This window comes from Psammomys obesus, unplaced genomic scaffold, assembly GCF_907164565.1.
Source record: "Psammomys obesus unplaced genomic scaffold, mPsaObe1.curated_primary_1811, whole genome shotgun sequence".
In the NCBI taxonomy this organism is placed as follows: Eukaryota; Metazoa; Chordata; class Mammalia; order Rodentia; family Muridae; genus Psammomys; species Psammomys obesus.
The window spans coordinates 3,884,678-3,906,677 of NW_026585689.1; the positions used below are offsets into that span (position 1 = coordinate 3,884,678).

The following is a 22,000-nucleotide window of genomic DNA, read 5'->3' on the forward strand; positions in this document are numbered from 1 at the left end:
AAACCTTTCCAAATCTCCAAGGCGTATAGTTCTGAAGTGTTATCTTAGTGAAATAGATCTGAGCTAGGTCCTTTAGAGTTTTCATTCAAACAAGTTCCCAGACAAAACTAATGTTACTGGTCTCAGACTCACACTTTGAGATCATTGGCTCACATTTCTCAAGTCTGAAAGTGAGGGCTATTGTTGAATTTCCCACTTCAGCTTTGTGTACTGTGGAAATGTGTACTGGCCTACACTACTTTTTGCCTGGTTTGTTTGCATTTTTTGTTTACAAGATCAAGTAGCTTGAGAACCAAGTTTTCTTGGCATTATTATGATGTCCACTGTCCAAGAGATTGAGATATTCTTGTTAAATTACTTTTATCTATTATGTTACTTGTCACCACAATGACATTTGAAGAGAAGGAGAAGCTCATGGTGTTTTATATGCTAATAGACCCTTCTGTTTATTTCCTGTATATAGAGCAGATTGAATCTCAAAGGGTCACTTCCTACCCACGCCCACACAACCAACTGCTCTGAGATGAGGGCCAGCTTGGAATCCCTCTGGGTTGTCCTTTTAAATGGATGTGAGGGCTGTATAAGAAACATTATTATTATTATTCATTACCTTAACAAGCTTGAGCACCCAGTGTGCTTTCCCCACAGTGTGAAAAGTGCATCTTTAGTGCTGGAGAAATGGCTCAGTGGTTAAAAACCTGCTACTCTTCCCAAAGACCCAACATCCAACCTTCTGCTTCCTGTGATTCCTGGAACACTTGTAGCACACACAGACACAGATGTATATAGCAAACAAGTGAATGAACATTTATTTTCAAGTGCATCTACATATAGTTGGTCCCTGGAATAATTGAAACTACTTGTATCTTTTAGCCTTTTAAAAAAATCAGTCTAGAGGCTCAGAATTTATAAACCTCCACTATTTCATATATGTCATTTGGGCCTATTTTTCTATTTTTATGTTTGTCAATGAACTGTAGCAATTACTCCTGCCCCTCCCTCTTTTTTCCTCCTTTCTTCAGTGTCTGCAGAAACAAGTTCTTTTAAATGGCACCATCAAAACTTCAAAGAACATATGAGCTGTTAATAATTGTGCGCCCTATTTTATGCATATTTATTAGGCTTTTAAATATGCTTTACTGAGTCAGTCATATTAAGTTTAGCATAGCTTAGTCTATTGTGTATTTTAAATCTATATTTAAATGATAGTTTTTATAAATTTAAAATATTTTTATTTTTCAAAGGAAGAGGAGACAGATAATGAAGAAAACTTTATTGACCTCAACGTTTTAAAGGCCCAGACCTATCGCTTGGTAAGTGTCATTGACTAAACAAGGAATCAGCAAGCAATCAGCATATGTGTACTGCTGGAAACCTAATGAGTAGAGGCCGTTTACCTGACATTATTTTGTGTGCTCCTTGAAAAGTAGTTATGAAAATTGTTTTCCTATACATAAATGTTACAATTATAACAAACATTAAAATCCAGTAGAATGATTGAGGCTGCCTCCTGCCTGTAAAACCAACACACTGCCTCTAGGGCAAACTGAAATGTATTTGCTGGGTGGCATTTTTAATTACGGAGAGCTATAAATTGTTCTGTTCCAAGTTATTACCCATTGAACTAGTCCAGGAGTGGATGATTTGTGTTTGTAGGAAAATACTTAAATTGTATTTCTATGAAGTAAAATACATTCTATTACATTGTCAGGCATTGCTTTTAAGACATTTTTTTCTTTTTGTTTTGGTTACAAAATAAATCTAGTTTATAAGAGAATACTTATTGCCAGTGAACTATTCCAAATGTACTTGTGGCATTTTTGCATTTCTATGTGTATATTATTTCAATAAAGTATATACCTATGCACCTTCAAAAATGTATACATGCAATATATTCTTATTTGTCCTCTGTTTTCACGTCTAAATTCTCAGAGAAAGTTTTTATTCCATATAAAACTTCCATGGCCTACCCCAAGATGATCTCTTCATATATTATTTACTGTCTAAGTGTTGTTGATTTTCAGTTTGTGTGTGTGTGCGTGTGTGTGTGCGCGCGCGCGTATGCATGTGCATGTATGTGTGTCGCAACTTGAAAAGGAATATGATACTGGGCCAAGTGTACGGCTTAAGTTCAGTAGGATTACTAGGATTGTAGCCTTGGGAAAATTTCCAAGCTTTTTGGAAAATGTTGACATATTCATAAGATTTCTGGTGAAAAGGGTTAGTTGTAACATTATAAAAATAGCATCTATCACATAGACGTTAACTACATGCTGGCTAAATGCATTGTCAATCTTTTTTATATTCCCCTCACATCTCTGATTTGTGAGTTCCCTCATGACAGGAATAATTGTCTTTTTTTAATATTTCTCATGATATAAAATACAAAATACTGAATAAATACTTCTTTAATAAATGAATATACTGTAAACTTATTTTTAATTTAAGTCAAAATATAATTGTTACTTACCTCCATCAACTTTTCTCCTTCCAGCTCCTCCCATGCCTCCCCTCCCTAACTCCCTCTCAAATCCTTGACCTCTTTTTATTTTCTTATTGTTTAGCACATACACAAGCATAAATACAACCTTCTGAGTCCATTAAGTATTGTCTGTATATAAACTACTTCAGGTTTCCAGTATTAGCCTTGGTTTCTTTTCTGTTGTGTGGACCTTAAATCCAGTTTGAAAGCTGTTGGTTGCTGCGAAGACATTAGTGCCACTACAGCATTTTTAGAGATATCTCGCCATGTTGGTCATTGTTATGGTTCACAGACTTCACAGCTGGAAAGAACTATTGCTTTCGTCCTTCCCTTGGCAGTATAACAAACATTCTTTTAAAAAATTTATCTATCTATCTATCTATCTATCTATCTATCTATCTATCTATCTATCCATTCATTCATTTATTTATTACAATTTATTCACTTTGTATCCTGGCTGTAGCACCCTCCCTCATCTCCTCACAGTCCCACCCACCCTTCCTCTTTCCCCCTATGTCCCTTCCCTAATCCACTGATAGGGGAGGAGCTCCTCCCCTTCTATCTTACCCTAGTCTATCAGGTTTCATCAGGGCTGGCTGCATCATTTTCCTCTGTGTCCTGGCAAGGCTGCACTCCCAGTGGGAGGTGATCAAAGAGCCTGCCACTGAGTTCATGTCAGAGACAGCTCCTCCCTCCCTTACTAGGGAACCCACTTGAAAACTGAGCAGCCTATGGGCTTCCTCTGAGTAGGGAGTATAGGTCCTCTCCATGCAAGGTCCTTGGTTGGAGTATTGGTCTCTATAGGACCCCCTGGGCCCAGCTTTTTTTTTTTTTTTGGCTCTATTGTTCTTTTTGTGGAGTTCCTGTCCCCTCTAGGTCTTTCTATCTCCCTCTTCTTTCATAAAGTTTCCTGCACTCTGCCCAAAGTTTGGCTATGAGTTCAGTGTCTCCTTCAATACCGTAATGAGTAGAGTCTTTCAGAGGTCCTCTGTGGAAGGCTCCTGTCCTGTTCCTTGTCTTCTCTGATGTCTATCCTGTTTGCCCTTCTGAGTGAGGTTTCAGCCTCTTCCCTAGGGTACTCCTGGTTGTTTAGCTTCTGTAGGACTATAGATTTTAGTATGTTTATCTATATTATATGGCTAATATCTACTTATAAGTGAGTATATATGTGTGTCTTTCTGTTTCAAGGATACCTTATCAGGGTGATCTTTTCTAGTTCCTACCATTTGCCTGCAAACTTCATGATTTCCTTATTTTTAAGTGCTGAGTAATATTCCAATTTGTAAAAATACCATTGTGTAAAAATTGTGTACCACAATTTCTGTATCCATTCTTCAGTTGAGGGACATCTAGGTTTTTTTCTAGATTCTGGCTATTATGAATAACATTGCTATGAAAATAGTTGAGCAAATGTCCTTGTTGTATGGTTTAGTGTCTTTCAGATATATACTCAGGAGTGGTATAGCTGGATCTTGAGGTAGCAGTATTCCTAATTTTCTGAGAAAGCACCAAATTGATTTCCAAAGTGGTTGTACAAGATAACAACCATTCTTAGTGTTATATTCCCCCTTCCCTTTCTTTCCTTCTGTTTTGACTTTCCTTCCACTCCCTAAGTAAATCCCCCAATTTTATCCTGTTTCCCTCTGAATAAAAGTATTTTTATTGATTGATTAAAATTCTATAAAATTATGCTATGTCCAAATAAACTCCAGTTATTTATTTATACCTTGCATTTCAGGTCATTTTTTAGTATTCAAGTTATTTTAAAATCATTTTTACTCTTTTGAGGTTTTTATGTAGTTGTCTTAGTTACATAAATATAAACATTGACATAACTTCAAGGTACATAAATTTTTAAAAGTTAATAAATTATACTACCTGTTTTAAATGTGTCTTCATAGTCTAAGTTTTTTCCCTTGACAAAGTTTGACAAAGTTTAAATATGGTGTTATTCCCCTTCACAATAGCCACTAATAACATAAAGTACCTTGGGGTGACACTAACCAAGCAAGTGAAAGACCTGTTTGAGAAAAACTTCAAGTCTCTGAAGAAAGAAATTGAAGAAGATATCAGGAGATGGAAAGATCTCCCATGCTCATGGATTGGTAGGATTAACATTGTGAAATGGCCATCCTGCCAAAAGCAATCTATTGATTCAATGCAATTCCTATCAAAATACCAACTCAATTCTTTACAGACCTTGAAAAAAAGATTCTCAGCTTCATATGGAGAAACAAAAAACCCAGAATCTCCAAAACAATCCTGTACAACAACAGATCATCTGGAGGTATCTCCATCCCCAATCTCAAGCTGTACTACAGAGCAATAGTAATAAAAACTGCATGGTATTGGCATAAAAACAGAAAGGAGGATCAATGGAACCAAATAGAAGACCCAGAAATAAACCCACACACCTATGAACACTCGATTTTTGACAAAGAAGCCAAAACCATTCAATGGAAAAAAGACAGCATCTTCAACAAATGGTGCTGGTCCAACTGGATGTCTACATGCGGAAAAATGAAAATAGATCCATATTTATCACCTTGCACAAAACTAAAGTCCAAGTGGATCAAAGACCTCGACATAAAACCAGATACTCTAAATCTGTTAGAAGAAAAAGTGGGGAACAGCCTAGAACTCATTGGCACAGGAGACAACTTCCTGAACAGAACACCAACAGCACAGGCTCTAAGAGCAACAATCAATAAATGGGACCTCGTGAAACTGAAAAGCTTCTGTAAAGCAAAGGACACCGTCATCAAAACAAAACGACTGCCTACAGATTGGGAAAGAATCTTCACTAACCCTTTATCTGACAGAGGATTAATATCCAGTATATACAAAGAACTAAAGAAGCTGAAAAGCAGCAAACCAAGTAAACCAATTAAAAAATGAGGAACAGAGCTAAAAGAGAATTCTCGACAGAGGAATATCGAATGGCAGAGAAACACTTAAAGAAATGCTCAACCTCATTAGCCATCAGGGAAATGCAAATCAAAACGACCCTGAGATTTCATCTCACACCCATCAGAATGGCCAAGATGAAAAACTCAAGGGACAACACATGCTGGAGAGGTTGTGGAGAAAGGGGAACCCTCCTCCACTGCTGGTGGGAATGTAAACTGGTACAACCACTTTGGAAATCTAACTGGCGCTTTCTCAGACAATTAGGAATAGTGCTTCCTCAAGACCCAGCTATACCACTGCTAGGTATATACCCAAACTTTGCTCAAGTACACAAAAGGGATACTTGCTCAACCATGTTTATAGCAGCTCTATTTGTAATAGCCAGAACCTGGAAACAACCTAGATGTCCATCAACGGAGGAAGAATCAAAAAGGAGGAAATCATGAAATTTGTAGGCAAATGATGGGATCTAGAAAAGATCATTCTGAGTGAAATATCCCAGAAGGAGAAAGACAAACACAGTATATACTCGCTTATATAGACCTATACGATATGATAAACATAATGAAATCTATACACCTAAAAAAGATAATCAAGAGAGCAGACATGGGTTAAGATGATCAATCCTCGTTTAGAAAGACAGATGGGATGTGCATTGAACGTATGACAGGAGTCTACTGAAGGCATCTTAAAGACTCTAACTAGCAGTGTTTTCAAAGCAGATACAAAGACTCATAACCAAACCTTCGGCAGAGTACAGGGAATCATATGAAAGAAGGGGAGTTAGTATGATGGGGAAAGGATAGGAGCTCCACAAGGACCAAATATATATATGGGCACAGGGTCTTTTCTGAGACTGACATTCAACCAAGGACCATGTATGGATATAACCTAGAACCTCTGCTTGGATGTAGCCTGTGGTAGCTCAGTAACCAATTGGTTTCCCATAGTAAGGGGAACAAGGACTATTTCTAACAGGAACTCAATGGCTGGCTCTTTGACCTCCCCACTCCCCAAGGGAGGAGCAGTCCTGTTAGGCCACAGAGGAGGACTTTGCAGCCAGTCCTGAAGATACCTGATAAAACAGGATCAGATGAATGGGGAGGAGTTCACCCCCTATCAGTGGACTTGGAAAGAGGCAGGGTGGAGAGGAGGGAGGGAGGGTGGGAGTGGGAGGGAATGAGGGAGCGAGATACAGCTGGGATACAGAGTTAATAAAATGTAACTGATAAGAAAAAATAAAAATTAAAATATATATATATGGTGTTATTCTTACCTGGAGAAAGTATACTGTGGTACTTGTGTTCATTTGGTGTAATAGTTTGGATGTTGAGAAGAACAAAAATAGCTTAATTTGCCTCTGCTACTAATATGTCACTGAAATTAGGGCATATGAAGAAGGGTTTTCCTCCTATGTGTGAGCTCATGAATTATTTAAATATTAGCTCATTTGGCAAAGATTATATAATATATATATCTGTTGGAATTAAAACTGTGACATTTTCATGGGAGGAAGAAGTCTGAACCCCAGGTGTTTGTGGATGGTCAACCATGAAGTACTAATGAGACAGAAATACCCTTTCATATTTTGAGAAACCTGGCAGGCTTATCATATTGCCCACTAAAGCCATCTGCCTGGGACAGCTGTGACTGACTCCAGCTTCTAATGGCCCAGGCTGTTCTTTCCCCAAGACAGAATTGCTGTGTAGGTTAGTAATATAGATTTAAGATCTTATATTTAATGCAGCAGGTGGGCTCACAATGCAACAACACTGAAACACCCTTTCAGTACAGTTGCTGGTCTACATACCATCGAGGAAACCAGTGCACTAAACATGTATGTGACTGCAAGCCTGGGAGGGTGTGGGTGACAGCAAGCCATCTTTACTTGTGGCTTTAAAACCGGATGCTTCCAGTGTCATTCTGTGTCTCACCTTCTCTTTTTTGAGAGACCCAGTATTCTATTATAGTAATTACCGACCTGTTTATTGCCTGTCTCATCTCCAGAATGCACACTCCTCTACAGCAGGAGCTCATTACTGCCTTTTTCAAAACCTGTGCCTGGTGTGTGGAAGCTACTGAATAATCAATAATACTGAATGAACACGTGCTGAGTATATAATATATATGGAATTTTGTAAGCAAGGTGTAATTTAGTCTTCATAAAGAAAAGATCTTTTCAATAGTGGTTGTTGCTTTTGTGTACCATATATGAAATACAAGGAGAAAGGTGTGTGTGTGTGTGTGTGTGTGTGTGTGTGTGTGTGTGTGTGTGTTCCTTTCATTAAGTAAAATGAAAGCCTAGATCCTGAAAGTGTGCTAAGTAACACACTTTCAGGATCTGGAAAAATGTCACTGTTTTCCTGAGTCTTGATAAGATGAAACAAAAAGAAAGGCCAATGAGAATGATATGTCATGAGTCTTGTTTTCAAGAAGCAGTCAAGGAAGACAGAGCTTATAGTTATAGGAAGATGCTCATTTGATTAGAATGATGGTGATGAAAGGAGGGGCAGAAAGAAGAAAAGGGCAAAAAAAGGAGTCTCATTGTGATTCATGGTAGACAACCTAGGGATGAGCTCTGGAAGCTTTCCACCTGGAGACATACTGCCCTGGAAGGCCTCCCTCCAGGGTGCAACAGCCTGAGGAGCAGACAGCAGGAAGCCATCTGCTGCTCAAGTTTCCCTGCAGCTTGGTAAGCCCTTCCCTGAGAGAGAACCTGGAGACCCATCTTTAATACTGAAATATATTGAAGCCTGCACCTACTATCTAGAAGAATATGTATGGAATTACTATCCTCCTGTGGGTGTACCTTTTAAAGGGACTACCTAAGCAAATCACAGCACAGCAGGTAGCTCTCTCAAGCACTGAAGAGAATGAAGGCTCTTCCTCTGTGTGGTTGATGCTGACAGTTAGGAAGCTGATTTGTTTTGGGAGGAGGAGTGCTGCTCAGAGCATCCGTTTACATTCAGATTTAGGACAATGCCTTAAAGGCCATTCTTATTCTCTGAGTTTTCCATAAAACTTCCTTATCCCTGATTATGAACTTGCCAAGCATACTTCTCAGGAAACAGCCACCATTAATGAGGGGTATATGATTTTCCACACTTTCATCTGGAGGTTAATTATCTGAATTTTGAGATAGCCTTTCTTAGAAGGAGAACCTTATGAATTGGTATTTGGCTTTGAGGCTGGACCACAGGTTTGCACATTCTCTAAGGTCAAAGTGTTCTTGAGGCTGACTTAGCTAAACCCACCCCAGTGGGGACAGCAGTGCTGTGTTGGCGTTCTAAGGGCCGGGCAGGACCTGTTGAAGGAGAAGGACCTGCGGTAGATGAGAGCATAGGGAGGGCAGGTTCTGGTGGCAAGGTGTCGGTGAGGTTTGCCACTCATTGTATTTCCATGTCACATTTGTCATTGGGGAAAGCTGCCAGCACATTCATGGTGTCTGTGCTGGCACTCCCATTGTGAAGCCTACAGGATCACAGTCACAGTGTTCTGTCTGTATAATGCAGATGTGGCACTCCCCAACCCCAGTGAAAAAGAGATGAGCGGGAGCAATGCGTGTTCTGCTGAATTCTATTTTTAAATGCCCATCACTTCATTTCAAAACATTTTTTTCAAACATGCCATAGATACTATTCTTCCTTGAGCTGCTAAATTTGGGGTTTTAGAAACCCAAGCCCGAGTTATGCAGCATAAAATCAAGTCTCTCAAAAGCCTTAAACACAATTGGTTTTTAATTACTTAGGAAAAAAAAAGACAGAAAAAGAAAGAAACCTCATTGTACCAAGAATAAGAGACTTTTTAGCTTAAAAAGCAAAAGCTGAAAGGAAGTAAACCTAAGTCCTCAGAATGGGAACTATACTTCAGCTTTAGACTATCATCCAGGCAGGTCAGGTCTGCTGTATTGTAATCAAAGCAGAGGTAAGGATGGATTTGCCTGCTGAATGCCATAAGTAATTTGAATTTTCTTTATTTTACTTCCGCTCATACCTTCCTTCTCAACAAGATGTTCCTTCTGAGTAGCCCCGGGGTGGGGGAGAGCTCTGTTGTAAAACATGAGTACTGGGGTTGGGGGAGCCCTGCTTTACAACACAGCTTGTCTCCTAGCCTACCTTAGATTCTGATTCCGGCATGAAGGAGCCATTTCTCTCCTTTCCTAAACCATTGGTTTGAGTGGTAGGGCTGGCTGTGTTGTGAGAGAAGTCTGTGGCTGGCATTTTGCCAGAGAAAGTATTAAATGCCTCACATTTGACTGCGATGGGACTTTATGGCTAAGTAAATGCTTTTATTGCTCTGGCAGCTTACCTGTACCACCCCATCAGTTTTGCATCCACAGGAGAATAGGGAAGTGGGCTAGAGAAGGAAGATCAGCTTCCCTCTCTCAGAGAAGGCTCAAATGGCAGTTGTTGCTGGGTGTAAAAGACAATTCGCTTGATCTTTAGTTAGCTTTTGAATCCACACTTGAACAGACATCCTTATTTCCCTCTGGGTCCTTGCAGACTTAGCAAGAATAGGGAAGAAGGACTTTTCAAGGTCCCTGCTTAACTCTGCGTCCAGGCCTTCAAGGTAGATGCAATGACTGAAATAGCCTTTGATGAAAGTCCTGACTGTGTATGGTCTAGCCGCACAACCCCAGCAAGTTAATTAACCTCTCCTTGACGCTGCTTTCTTATCTATAATGGGGGACACAGTTCCTCCCAGGCTTCTTTTGAGATTAATATAACCTAACTGTGGACAGTCAGCACCTGGCATGGTGCTGGCATAGACCTGTGCTTGCTGTGTTTCTTATTTTCTAGAGATGGTCACCTTTCCTAAAGTCCCTAAAGGCTGGAATCAGTTACCACATGTGTGTGCACAGTGGAAAAACTAAAGCGGCATTACTCCCTTGATACAAACAGCTCCATCGATTGCTGTCATCTTTAATAAGAAGATGGGACAAGTTTTCAGTTATCTTGCATTTCCATGTAAACTAGGAAGCCCTGGTGATGTCATAGCTTTACTCTCATAATCTGTCACATGGATGATCATGGGTGGTCACTAGACTGCATTTTCTGTCATATGTTCTCTCCTGCAGAAACAACACATGAGAATTTAATTTAAAAAATATGTTTGTTTTTCAGGTATCATTTGCAAACTGTCCTTATATAAATGAGCAGGTTATGTTTCCTGAATGGACGCTAGGAGTAAATAGTTATTGTATCATTGAGTGTAGTAATTGGACAACCCATGAGATGAATGTGCTTTTAGTCCTCTACCCACTGCCTCCGCCCCTCTTCATGACTCCCTCCTAGAAAACACTGGTGTCCTGACTATCTGACTGATTCATTTTCACACGAGACATCTATGTAGTCACCAGGACATGTGGATGCTGCCTCTGAAGTGTGTCTCATTTTCATCCTTTCAGCTGAATTTCAAGGCCGTGTTCTCGATCACCTGTCGGAACCTTAAAACGTATTTTAATGGTCTTCTATACTTAGCCTCAGTCCTATCCCTGCCTTTTTCCAAAATATTGTCACCCTGCTCCTACATTTGACTATCAGTGCATGGCTTTTGTATGATGATTCTGGTTTCAATAACCTTTGAGGCTTTTTAAAAACTCTTCCTACAAGTTCATGTACATAGATTGGGAAACAATAAAGTTTTTATCAGGCTTTGATCTGCAGTTTAGCAGCTGTTCATGTATCTAACCTGTGTGTGTGTGTGTGTGAGAGAGAGAGAGAGAGAGCATGTATGTGTGGAAGCATGTGTTTGCCCATGTCTGTGGAGGATAAACTAAGCTGGCATTCTTCACATGCTCTCCACCTTCTTTTTGAGATAAGGTCTGCTATTATTTACTCACAGGTAAGCTAGGTGGGCTGGACAGTGAGTGAGGTCATCTATCTCTGACTCCTCAGTGCTGAGAGCAAAGCACATGTCACCACGCCTGGCCTTTGTTACCAGGCTACTGGGGACTTAAACTTATGCAAGCTCTTTACAGACTGAACCACCGTCGCTGCCCCTGCATGGCACCCTCCTGCTTTAGTCTTTTATATAAAGTCATTCTTTCTACCTGATGAGATTCAGCTCAGATTCTCCCTCTTCTGTGACACTTCTCGTATCCCTCCAACCCAATCAGCCCTGTGGCCCACAAATCTACAACACAGATCTTTATGACACAGAACTAGAACAGTTCTGTAGGAAGGCTTCATTTTGGTCCTTGTTCCTTGGAATGGAACAGTATGTGGCAGTAGGAGGCACCAAGTAAATATTTATCTGTGCTTGTAGTTCTGCCTCTTCCTAGACCAAAGGACAAAGCTCACATTTTGTGACCTAGATTTTCAGTGTTCTCCTCTCTAAGCCCCTGATCACTCTTCTCATTGTGATTTTTTTACAAGCCGTGTTCATTGCTATTTCAGAATTCTGGCTTATGCTATTTTCGTCATTGTAAACACCTGACTTTCTCTCTCTGCTGCTCTACATCTTCAGAAGGATAAATTTAAATCTCACTATTGCCATAAAACATGCTTCGTTTCTCGTTGAAGCACTAAAATATACCCCAACTATATTTCATTTTATTTTAAAAGTTAGTTAACTTATGTTTTACTCCTGGCCCCACACAGGCACCTTCATAAACACACACACAGAAAGAGGGAGAGGAGAAGAGAGAGAGAGAGAGAGCAGTGTTAATATAGTCATACACATTTAAAAGCTGAGGAAGAACTTGCCTTACCTTGAATGAAAAGAAATTGTGTGTGGCAGAGTAGTGTCTCTGTGTGGAGTGTGTGTGAACAAAGTTAGTTAGTTACATGATCAAATTGAAACTGCAAATTGAAGCCTGACCAAAATTTTATAGTTGCCACAGTCTACACACATGTATGTGTGGGCAGAAAAAAAGAGCCTCAAAAATGAGAATGTTTCCTGTAAATTAAAGCACAAAATAGCACAGTGGGGAAAATATGAAAATATCTCTCAGTAACAGCATCTAGATATAAACATTATACCCTTTATTCTTTCATTGTCCCTAGTGTATACAAGGTCCTGCTATTTTGGAATCTGGATAGAAGGGTACATAGAATTGTTTGTGCTTTTTATGTAAGTTGGGGTAGATATGGCTGGCTTAGAAATAGAACAATAGGCTAGTTTAGGATCCATGAAATAATGCAGAAGTGGGGACATTAATCTATGAAACAATGTCAGTCGGTTGAATTTTTTGGTTAAGTGGTGGTGACATAACGTGCGATGAAGGTGGAGAAAAGGTAGACTCTGCCCTCATGTATTATACCTATATAAACTCCATGTGGGTCAATAGGTGGAAGAAAAAGAACAAAAGTAACAAATAGAAACATGAATGACAAGCGTTAACCTCATGGCTAATATCAAAGCATAAAATATCAAAGCATAAAATAAAATACTAAGAAACTTAAATGCATAAAATGACAACTTTATATTAAGGAGCATTGGGAAGGGGTCAGCAGAAAGTTAAAACTCAAGTGATAAGAGGTGGTATTTGAGGTCTGCTATTTTATCATGTACAATGTACTTTTATGACTCTCAAGATGGCTCTGTGCCCTCTATGGAATCTCAGTATTGTTTAACTTCTTTTTTATTTTGGACAAAGACTCATATAGACCAGGCTGGCCTAGAGCTTGTTCTGTAGCATAGGCTGTCCTCAGACTCAGAATTTGTTTTGTTTGCCAACCTGAGTTTTAGGATTGTAGACATGTGTACCACAGCTAGCTAGGGCTAGTTAACTCCACTTGGAGTTTATCTTGGTGGGTGTATGAATGGAACTCTTCAGTTGAACTTAAGTTTATCCATAAGGTTGTTATGTGTTTATGTGTATGTTTATATTATATATACATTTATATTTGGAGAACACACATATGTGTGTATATATGTATGTATACACACACACACACACACACACACACACACACACACACACACACACACACATAGTCTCTCCTTAGATATTTAACCATCTTGTGGTATATTACCTGGGAAAGAGACTACTTACTAGCACAAGGCTCAGTGGAGACTATTAACACTGTTTGATCTCTGAACTGACTTTGATCTTGCCCCTCACTATATGAACCCATGGTTACTTTACGGATGGTTTGGACTATTATCTTCAATTCCACCGTTCATAGTGAGGATCGCTTCTCACTTCATTAGTCCTCCTTTTACCTGAGACCAAATTTCACTCCTGTTAGCTGACCTCAAATGCTTCCGAAAAAGCTGTAAACCCCTTACAGGAAGGGATTAAAGTCTTTTATCTTTCCAAACCACGCACTGTATCTGGATTATTGCCTTGAATATTCTAAGAATTTAACGAACTATTGGTTAAGCTAATTAATTATAAGGAAAACTACTAGGTACCCTATGTCTCCAGAGCTTTTAATTGCCTCTTCCACAGCAGCAATTGGAAAATGAAGTTCTCTGAGAGTCAAGCTTGATCATAATTAATATTGCTTCAGAGAAGGATGCAACATTCTGATCATATCAAAACAGCAATGCTGTCTTTTACTAGCAGCTACGCCTGAAATACCATTTGTTAAATGAAAAGAAATGGTTTTCTACAAGTGTTCTAGCTGAGCCCCATACAGAGTATTACGGGATTTGTTGTTGATAGTGTACACAGCTACCAGACGCTAGGAGATGTCACATGAGGACTGAGGTTGAGAAGTGAATGTGCAGATGTGGATGGAGAAGCTGGGTAGTTAGTGGTACTCTCCCAAGCCTACTGAGCTCTGGTTGCACTTTCTTCTCAGCTGCTAGGCTGTTTATGTGATGAATCAAATATAACAAGCTAGTGCCGAAGAGAGCTAAGCCAATAGTGGTAAGCATAACTTTTATAGGGCCCATGTTAAAGTACACAAGTACTTGAGTATTCTAAAACAACGTTTGCTCTTTATTCTGCAAATTCAGATTCTGGATCTTAGTCATACAAGGCGACTGCTTGAGGCTGGGAAAAAGAACCTAGTATATTATTCACAGTTGGAAATCCTATGTCCCAGCCTAAAGAAAATGCAGCAGGAGAGATGTCTGTTCTTGCCAGGCTCGGTGATTCTAGAATTCATCTTTTTGAAAAACAGGCAAGAAAAAGAGACAGGAATGAGAGGATGAGTTGGATAGCGCAGGCTCCAGTTTTAATCTGCCACATGTGGCTTCAAGTAATCTAAATGACGGCTCCATGACTCAAGCATTTTGTGACCACAATATGTACATTCCATTGAGAACCAAGCCAACATGCTATTGAAGAGACAGGTCCTCTTTCTTTAGTTTGGCTTTGTGGGGTTGTGATGGAGGGCCCTTAACCCTGGTTGGAGGAGCCTGTGTATCCCACAAAGCTTCCCATGGGTAAGATTTATATATTCTTATGTTACTCAGGGCAAGCTTCCATCACTCCTGCTACTCTACCCTGTTTACTGCAAGTGAACTAGGCAGACTCTGGGCCCATGTAAGCCAGGCCAGGTAGCCAGATGTGTGAGTGTGTGCACATGCCACTCTACCAAGAGCATGCGTATGATGAGTCCCAGTGCAAATCAGCTGACAGGGAACCTTTGCCAGCCTTCCAGTGGGAAAACCACTCTCCCTTGCCATGACTCATGCTCCCGCCGACTTCACATTTGTCTGCTTTGTGAACACTGCAGCCCCCTCTCCTTTCCAGCTGTGGTGCTCAGTGCTTCTGTGCTGCCCTATGTTTAGTTTACACACCATACAGCATTCGCTTACATGCTCAAAACAAAGGCTCCTATATTTAAATGGGCACTGTGGTGCCTGAGATTCAGTCTTGAGCTGTTTTCACTTAGATGTGCACATTTTGCTTTGACAAATAGTTTTTTTTTTAAGGGGGTGGGCTTTGAGGCCTTCTAAATGAAATGGAACTGAATGAATGCAGGATGTACATAATAAATTATACATGCACATTAGTTACCCATCATCAGATAATGGAGATAGAAGTATAACAGAAATACCCACTCTCTTTAAGGCTCTGAGCCTAACCAGACTTGCCAATGGGCCGGAGACACAGAACTCTCTTACCTCTGCTACAGGTTCATGAGTGAGCTCAGTAACTAGAGACTGCAGCTCCCACAAAAATGCAGAACACTACTAGGCAATCCACTTAGAGTTGGAAATTTAAGGAATGTCTTTCGGTGCATAAAATTCATATTGTGAGTAATTTCACTATGATGTTTACATAGTTTTTAAAGATTTATGTTTACCTGGTGTTTACTGTAGACTTTTATATTACAGAACATTTCAAACGTAACAAAATTAGAATTAGATAACGCCCCTTATGCACCATTGCCTGTTTTAGTTATCAATACTTTTTCAGTTATGTTTTAACTAAACTTACTTTTTTTGTCCCAAAATATTTTAAGGTAAATTTCAGACATTATTCAATTCATCTGTGAAAACTCAGCATATATTTCTAGCTTATGAGGTGCTTTTTTTATATATATATATTAACACAATACCAAGTCATACTTCTAGACTTAATAATTTTCTTATATCCAGCAATTTCTAATGCCCTGACTGTCTCAACCCTATCACTTAATGGGGGGCATGGCTCAATCAGTAAAGTACTTTCTGTGTAAACATGAAGAGCTGAGTTGAGATTCCTGGCACCCACATAAAAGCCGGGTGCCGCAGTTCACATCTGTAACAGCAGCACCAAGGAGTAGAGAAGCACAGACTCGTGGCACATACCCATCAGCCAGTCTAGCCCAGTTGGCGAGCTTCCGGTCAGGGAGAGACTGTCTTAAAAGATAGTATGGAGAACGATGGTGGAAGACATACAGTGCATAGGTACACATACATGAATTTCTGCATGCATCGTGCATATGAACACATATATAACATAAAATACACACATACATCAACCACAAATAGCATTTTACAAGGGGATGGGAAGATGGCTCACAGGGTAAGGTTCCTGCTTTTCAGGAATTAGGACCTAAGTTGGATCTTCAACATCCAATGTAAAAATCAGGCACAATGCTAAACAGCTATAACCCTAGTGCTGGGAGGGTGGGAACAGTTTCCAGAAGCTGCCTAACCGGCTAGACTAGCCAAAATGATGAGCTCCAAGTTCAGTGAAAGCCATGTCTCAAAAAACAAAAACAAAGTAAGTAGGAAGCAATAGCGTAAGACACCTCATGACAACCCCTGGCCTCCACATATGCACACATAAGCAGCAGGCTCGTATACACGCGCATGGGTGCATGTGCCCACACAAGCACACACACACACACACACACACACACACACGCACGCACGCACGCACGCACGCACGCACACTCGCGAGCGTAATGATCGCTTGGATCAATAAACATATTTTGAAATTAAAATTAAAAAATATTTTACAGATTCTTTTAAACTAGAATTCATACAAGGTTCATGTACTTGGCTATTTATGCTGTTTGGATCTCTTTTATTATATATAAATATTTATATTTTTCTTTAGAATCACTTATAATTGATCAAGGGAGTTTAAGGAGAAAATTGCTTCCAAAATTAATGCTTTGGGCTTTATTTTTAAATCATTAAATTCTACATTCTCCACACTTTTAGATTCTTGATATTTAATGCTAAAATATGAAAGGCTGAGAAAAGCAAAGATGGGGAAGATTTTCCTTCTGTGGATTCCACAGCCGTGAGTTGATTTAGTTGCTCAAGGGCAGAAGCAAAGTCCTTCACCCTTCAGAGATCAAGCATGTATGTGTAGTGTCACATTTCAAAGTGCCCTATATAGCCAAAATATCTTTCTAATTATGACTGCGTAGTCAATAAACAGTTTATATCTGAAATTGTATCTTTTTTTCACATTTTGGGTTCATATTTCTATATTATAAATTCAAACATGAGTATTTGTATTTCTGTGTGGATGGCAGTTAGAATTCCTAAATGGTATGTCTAGTTGGTAAAATCGTCATTGAATTTAATCAGATATTTCCAAAGCATTTTCCTTTGTAAAGTGGTTGAACCGTATACCTCATTTTTAATACTTATTTTGTTATTCTACCAAATTTTCTTGCAACCTAGGTAGGAAGACAGACAAGAATTTCTCCTGCACTATAATTTTAACACTACTATCTTCGATTTAAATTGTGCAGTGCTGCTTAAATGCCTCAAGATTTTTCCAGTTCTTTTTATAAACTCCAAATCTTGTGATATCTTTCCTTTCTTAGGACACAAACGAGTCTGCCAAACAAGAAGATATTTTGGAATCTACAACAGATGCTGCGGAATGGAGTCTAGAAGTCGAACGTGTACTACCACAGCTGAAAGTCACGATTAGGACTGACAATAAGGTACCCGAGAGAGAGCATGTCTGCTCAAAGAAGCTACTTAGGAGGTGCTTTAAGGTTGAAAATGCCCAAGAGTTCAAGAATGGGAGAAGAGTGGTAGGGTTCCGGGTCCAGCATACTGGCCCATGATTTTCCTGCCTCAGCAGCTCCAATGTTGAAATGATAGGTATGTGCCTCCTAGGCTGATCTGTGCTTTGTCTTAACAAGTGTTTCACACATTATTGAATGAATACTGTAATACAGTCTGAGGAGCAGAAAAAAATATTCTGTGAAAGAATTTGGAGCATATGTTCTTTCACTTGGATTGAGGAATTTTTCTCAATAGCTTTAATATACTTTATTGAAAATCGAATTCTCTTGAGGTGAACTGGAATTTGGAATTTGCTGCTTAGCACAACTCACTGCAACCTAGATGTTATCTTACATAATCTGTTCTGCACTACACATGATTGGAACTTAAAGCCAGGGGCGGGGGGGGGGGGGTTCTACCTGTATTCCTAGCACTCAGGTGTTTGAGATAAGGAGGTCAGGAACTCCAAGTCAATATCAAGAAGATAAGAAATTTATAAAAAGTCAAGGACTGGTAATTGGACAAGGTACTTTGTTTTTACATACATTTATTTATTTATTTGTTTGTTTGTTTGTTTGTTTATTTATTTTATTACAATTTATTCACTTTGTATCCCAGCTGTAGCCCCCTGCCTTATCCCCTTCCAATCCTGCCCTCCATCCCTCATCTCCTCTCATGCCCTTCCCCCAGTCCATTGATAGGGGAGGTCCTCCTCCCCTTCCATGTGACCCTAGCCTATCAGGTCTCATCAGCATGGCTGTGTTGTCTTCTTCTGTTGCCTATGGCATTATAAGTAATTACTTTAGAGTAAGCAAAAGTACACCAGAGAGCTGATGATCCAATTCTCACTAACGTTATTAATAATCTCGGCATAAAGAGCTAAGGAGACATCTAGGTAATGGGACCAAAGAATAATTTTCATCCTCAGGGGCTAAACATAAACTCAGAATTAGGGAACAAAGTTCAACAGAAGAGCATTACTGAAAACCATGGTTTTATGTCTACCCACAACATAGGAACTCTACAAAGATTGCTGTTTTCTGAGATCCTTGAAAGAATATTTGTCCTTTAGATATGTCCCACAACCCTTAAGAAGTAGCCTAGAACCTGGACAAGGTGGCTAATCCTAGCAGTCAGAGAGGCAGAGGCAGGCCAGCCTGTTCTACAAAATGAGTCCAAGACAGCCAAGGCTATACAGAGAAACCCTGTCTTGAAAAACAAAGAAGGTGATTAATAATAATAATAATAATAATAATAATAATAATAATAATAATAAGAAGAAGAAGAAGAAGAAAGAAGAAGAAAGAAGAAGAAGGAGAAGAAGAAGATGAAGAAGAAGCTGCCTAGACTCCTCTAGCATCCGAGAACAGAGAACAGGGTGAGGCTGGCAGAGTTACTAGACAGTGAGAGACAAGCCTGTCAAGATCAGTGGAAGAATCCTGCAGCCTGTTCACCCCGCTTACCCATTCATTATGGAGAACAGCTGGTATGTGATCATAGTGGAGGTGAATGCTTTGTTTGCATATCATGTGTAAATTACCTATTAATAAGAATTTCTTCACTGATTAGATCTCTGCTAAGAATCAAAATTTTCAAAAAGAAGTAAATGGCTTCTTTGCAAAAGAAAATACCATTTCCAGTTCTTTGATTTTTGTAAGAGCAAATTCTTTTTATGAAATTAAAACTCACTATTGTTGTGATTCCAGATATAATAACATGTTGATATAATTGTGTAGTTGGGAGCAGTTTGATCCTAGAAGAAAGCAATTTTAACTTGTTTACTTTCAGGCTAAGTAAACTCTTAGAGGCAGACATCTCATTTAAAACCTAATGGTTTGTGTGTGTTTTAGCTATTTCCACACACTGGAAGTAACCAAAAAAGAAAGAGTGTAAGCAAAACTGCTAACACATACTGGTTTGCAGATCTAAGTGCAGGTCAAAGTCTTGAGTGGACTGACTCAGATTCCTGGATGGTGAAGAACCAGTGTCCTTCCAATTTGGGGAATAAATAATGAACTAATTTAAAATTGGATGCTGACTCCCACCATGTGTTACCCACTTTGTCTCCTGAGGATCATCTATGCCAAATTATTTATACAATCAAGTATGTGAGTAACATCTCCATGAGCAGATGTTTTGATTTCTTAGTGGGTATTATTTTGAGTTTTGATTGTAACAGTTAAAACATACTGATCAAGGCCATACTTGATTGCATTGTCATAATTTGGTCATTTGGTCTTTATAGCCAGCGTTTCATAGCATCCTTTTTTCTGAGCCATTCAGATGTTCTAAAGGAAAGGCACAACATTAGGATCAAAGTTTATTTAGCTTAAGAAAAATGAAATTATGCCATGATTTAAAATCATTGAGAATAGAAAATGAATTCTTATTTCTCAAAATTAAAGAAAAAAAAGTAACCTAGTTACCTATGAGTTTTCTTCTCAGATCCTTTATCACTGAGAGCTGCAGCAGCTTTAAGGCATATCCTGTTTTGCCTCAATTATTGGCCCTGTCCAATCACAGCCTTTATTTGGCCAACACAGTAACCTTTCACTTGGCACAGGCTGCTTGGGGAAATTTAGAGACCCTTCTTATTTCATTTCATATTAAAGGGACAAAAAAGAAATTAAATATTTGGAGACAGTGTGTTTTACTGGTATATTTGAGTACCTTGGAGATCCTGGGAGACACATAATAAAGGGTCCCATTATTTAAACTCATTATAAATTTATTTTAAACGACCTTACATTAATAGTAAATAAGTTTCATATTTGTCTGCCATAGGTTAAGATATTTTAACTTTCCCTCTCAAGCTAAGTTTATTACTTCTGTGGTTTCTTGCAGGGAATTAAAAAAAAAAAGCAAGGGAATCTTTTAGCTTGGAAATATGTTTTTTACATATTTCATTTGTGTCCACCAGATTTCATCATATACCAATTTTTTTGTTGTTGTTGGAATCCTTCCAAGGGTGCAGTCAGGTTCTTTTTACTACAATATCTGTCTTATGGCACCACTTGCTACTGTTCCTGTTTCCAAAGAATAGAAACTAATTTTAATATTAGCTTAAACAAAATAGAATTAGGAAAAAGACTATGTGCCAAAAATACAAATAATGTGCTCTTTGACTGAAGACAGAGGTCTCTGTTAGATGCTACTCTGAATAAAATTAAAAAGCTCAGGACAGCAAGGAAAACAATCAATTGAAGACACAACCTTTAGGAAAGGGGAAAGGTTTTTACCAGCTACCTCTAACAAAGAATTATTACCTAGCGTTCGTTAAGGACTCAAAACCTGCCAGCAAAAACACCCGGTCAACAAATGGGCTAATGAGACAAATAGACAGTTCTCCAGAGGTGAGGTGCAAATGGCCAACAGGCATGAAAAAATGTCAACATTCTCAGCTTCCAGAGAAATGCGAATTAAAATTACATTAAGATTCTATCTCATCCCAGTGAGAATGGCTATCATTAAGAAAACAATCACAAAAGCTAGCAAGGCTTGACCTGATAGGTACACTTATTCACTGCTGATAGAAACATACACAGATGCAACATTATCAAACTAAGTGTGAAGGTTCCTCAAAAAAAAAAAAAAAAAAAAGCCTATGCTGAGTAGTATTGTATGGTCCAGCTATACAGGTCCTGGGCATATACCTGATGGATGCTAGGTCAATATGCCACACGGACACTTGTCCACCCATTTGCATTGCAGGACTTTTCACTTACAGAACTAATGGAAGCACACGAGGTTTGCCTCCACAAATGAATGCGTCAAGAAAAGGTTTATTCAGTCAAAAACAGATACAGTATGTCACTGGAAGGAAAATGAATGCTACTGGAGGTCATCATATCGTAGAAAATAGAAAAGAACTCAGACAAATATGCATGGTATGACATAGATACCTAAAATCATATTGTGATGCCTAGTTTTCTATCAATTTGATACAAGCTAGAGCCATCTGAGAGGAGAGAACCCCAACTGATGAATTGCTTCCATACTATCTGACTGTAGGCAATCCTGTAGGGCATTTTCTTAATTAGTGACTGATGCGGGGTGGCCCATCCATGCGCCTGGGTTCTATAAGAAAGCAATCTGAGCAAGCCAAGTGGAACAAGCCAGTAAGCAGCACCCCTCTATGGCCTCTGTGTCAGCTCCTGCCTCTAGTTTTCTGCCCTGTTTGAGTTCATATCCTGACTTCCTTTGATGATACACAGTGATTTGGAAGCATAAGCCAAATAAACT

General features: G+C 39.1%; 1 protein-coding gene across 1 annotated transcript in view; it reads left to right on the plus strand.

Annotated features, from left to right (window-relative positions):
* Window positions 1–22,000, plus strand: part of Ift57 (intraflagellar transport 57) — a 61,162-nt gene that overhangs the window by 11,782 nt on the left and 27,380 nt on the right. Inside the window, exons 5-6 of the mRNA XM_055594492.1 lie at window positions 1,245–1,313; window positions 17,569–17,691. Of these exons, the coding sequence (XP_055450467.1) occupies window positions 1,245–1,313; window positions 17,569–17,691 (192 nt within the window). The remainder of the gene's footprint in view (window positions 1–1,244; window positions 1,314–17,568; window positions 17,692–22,000) is intronic.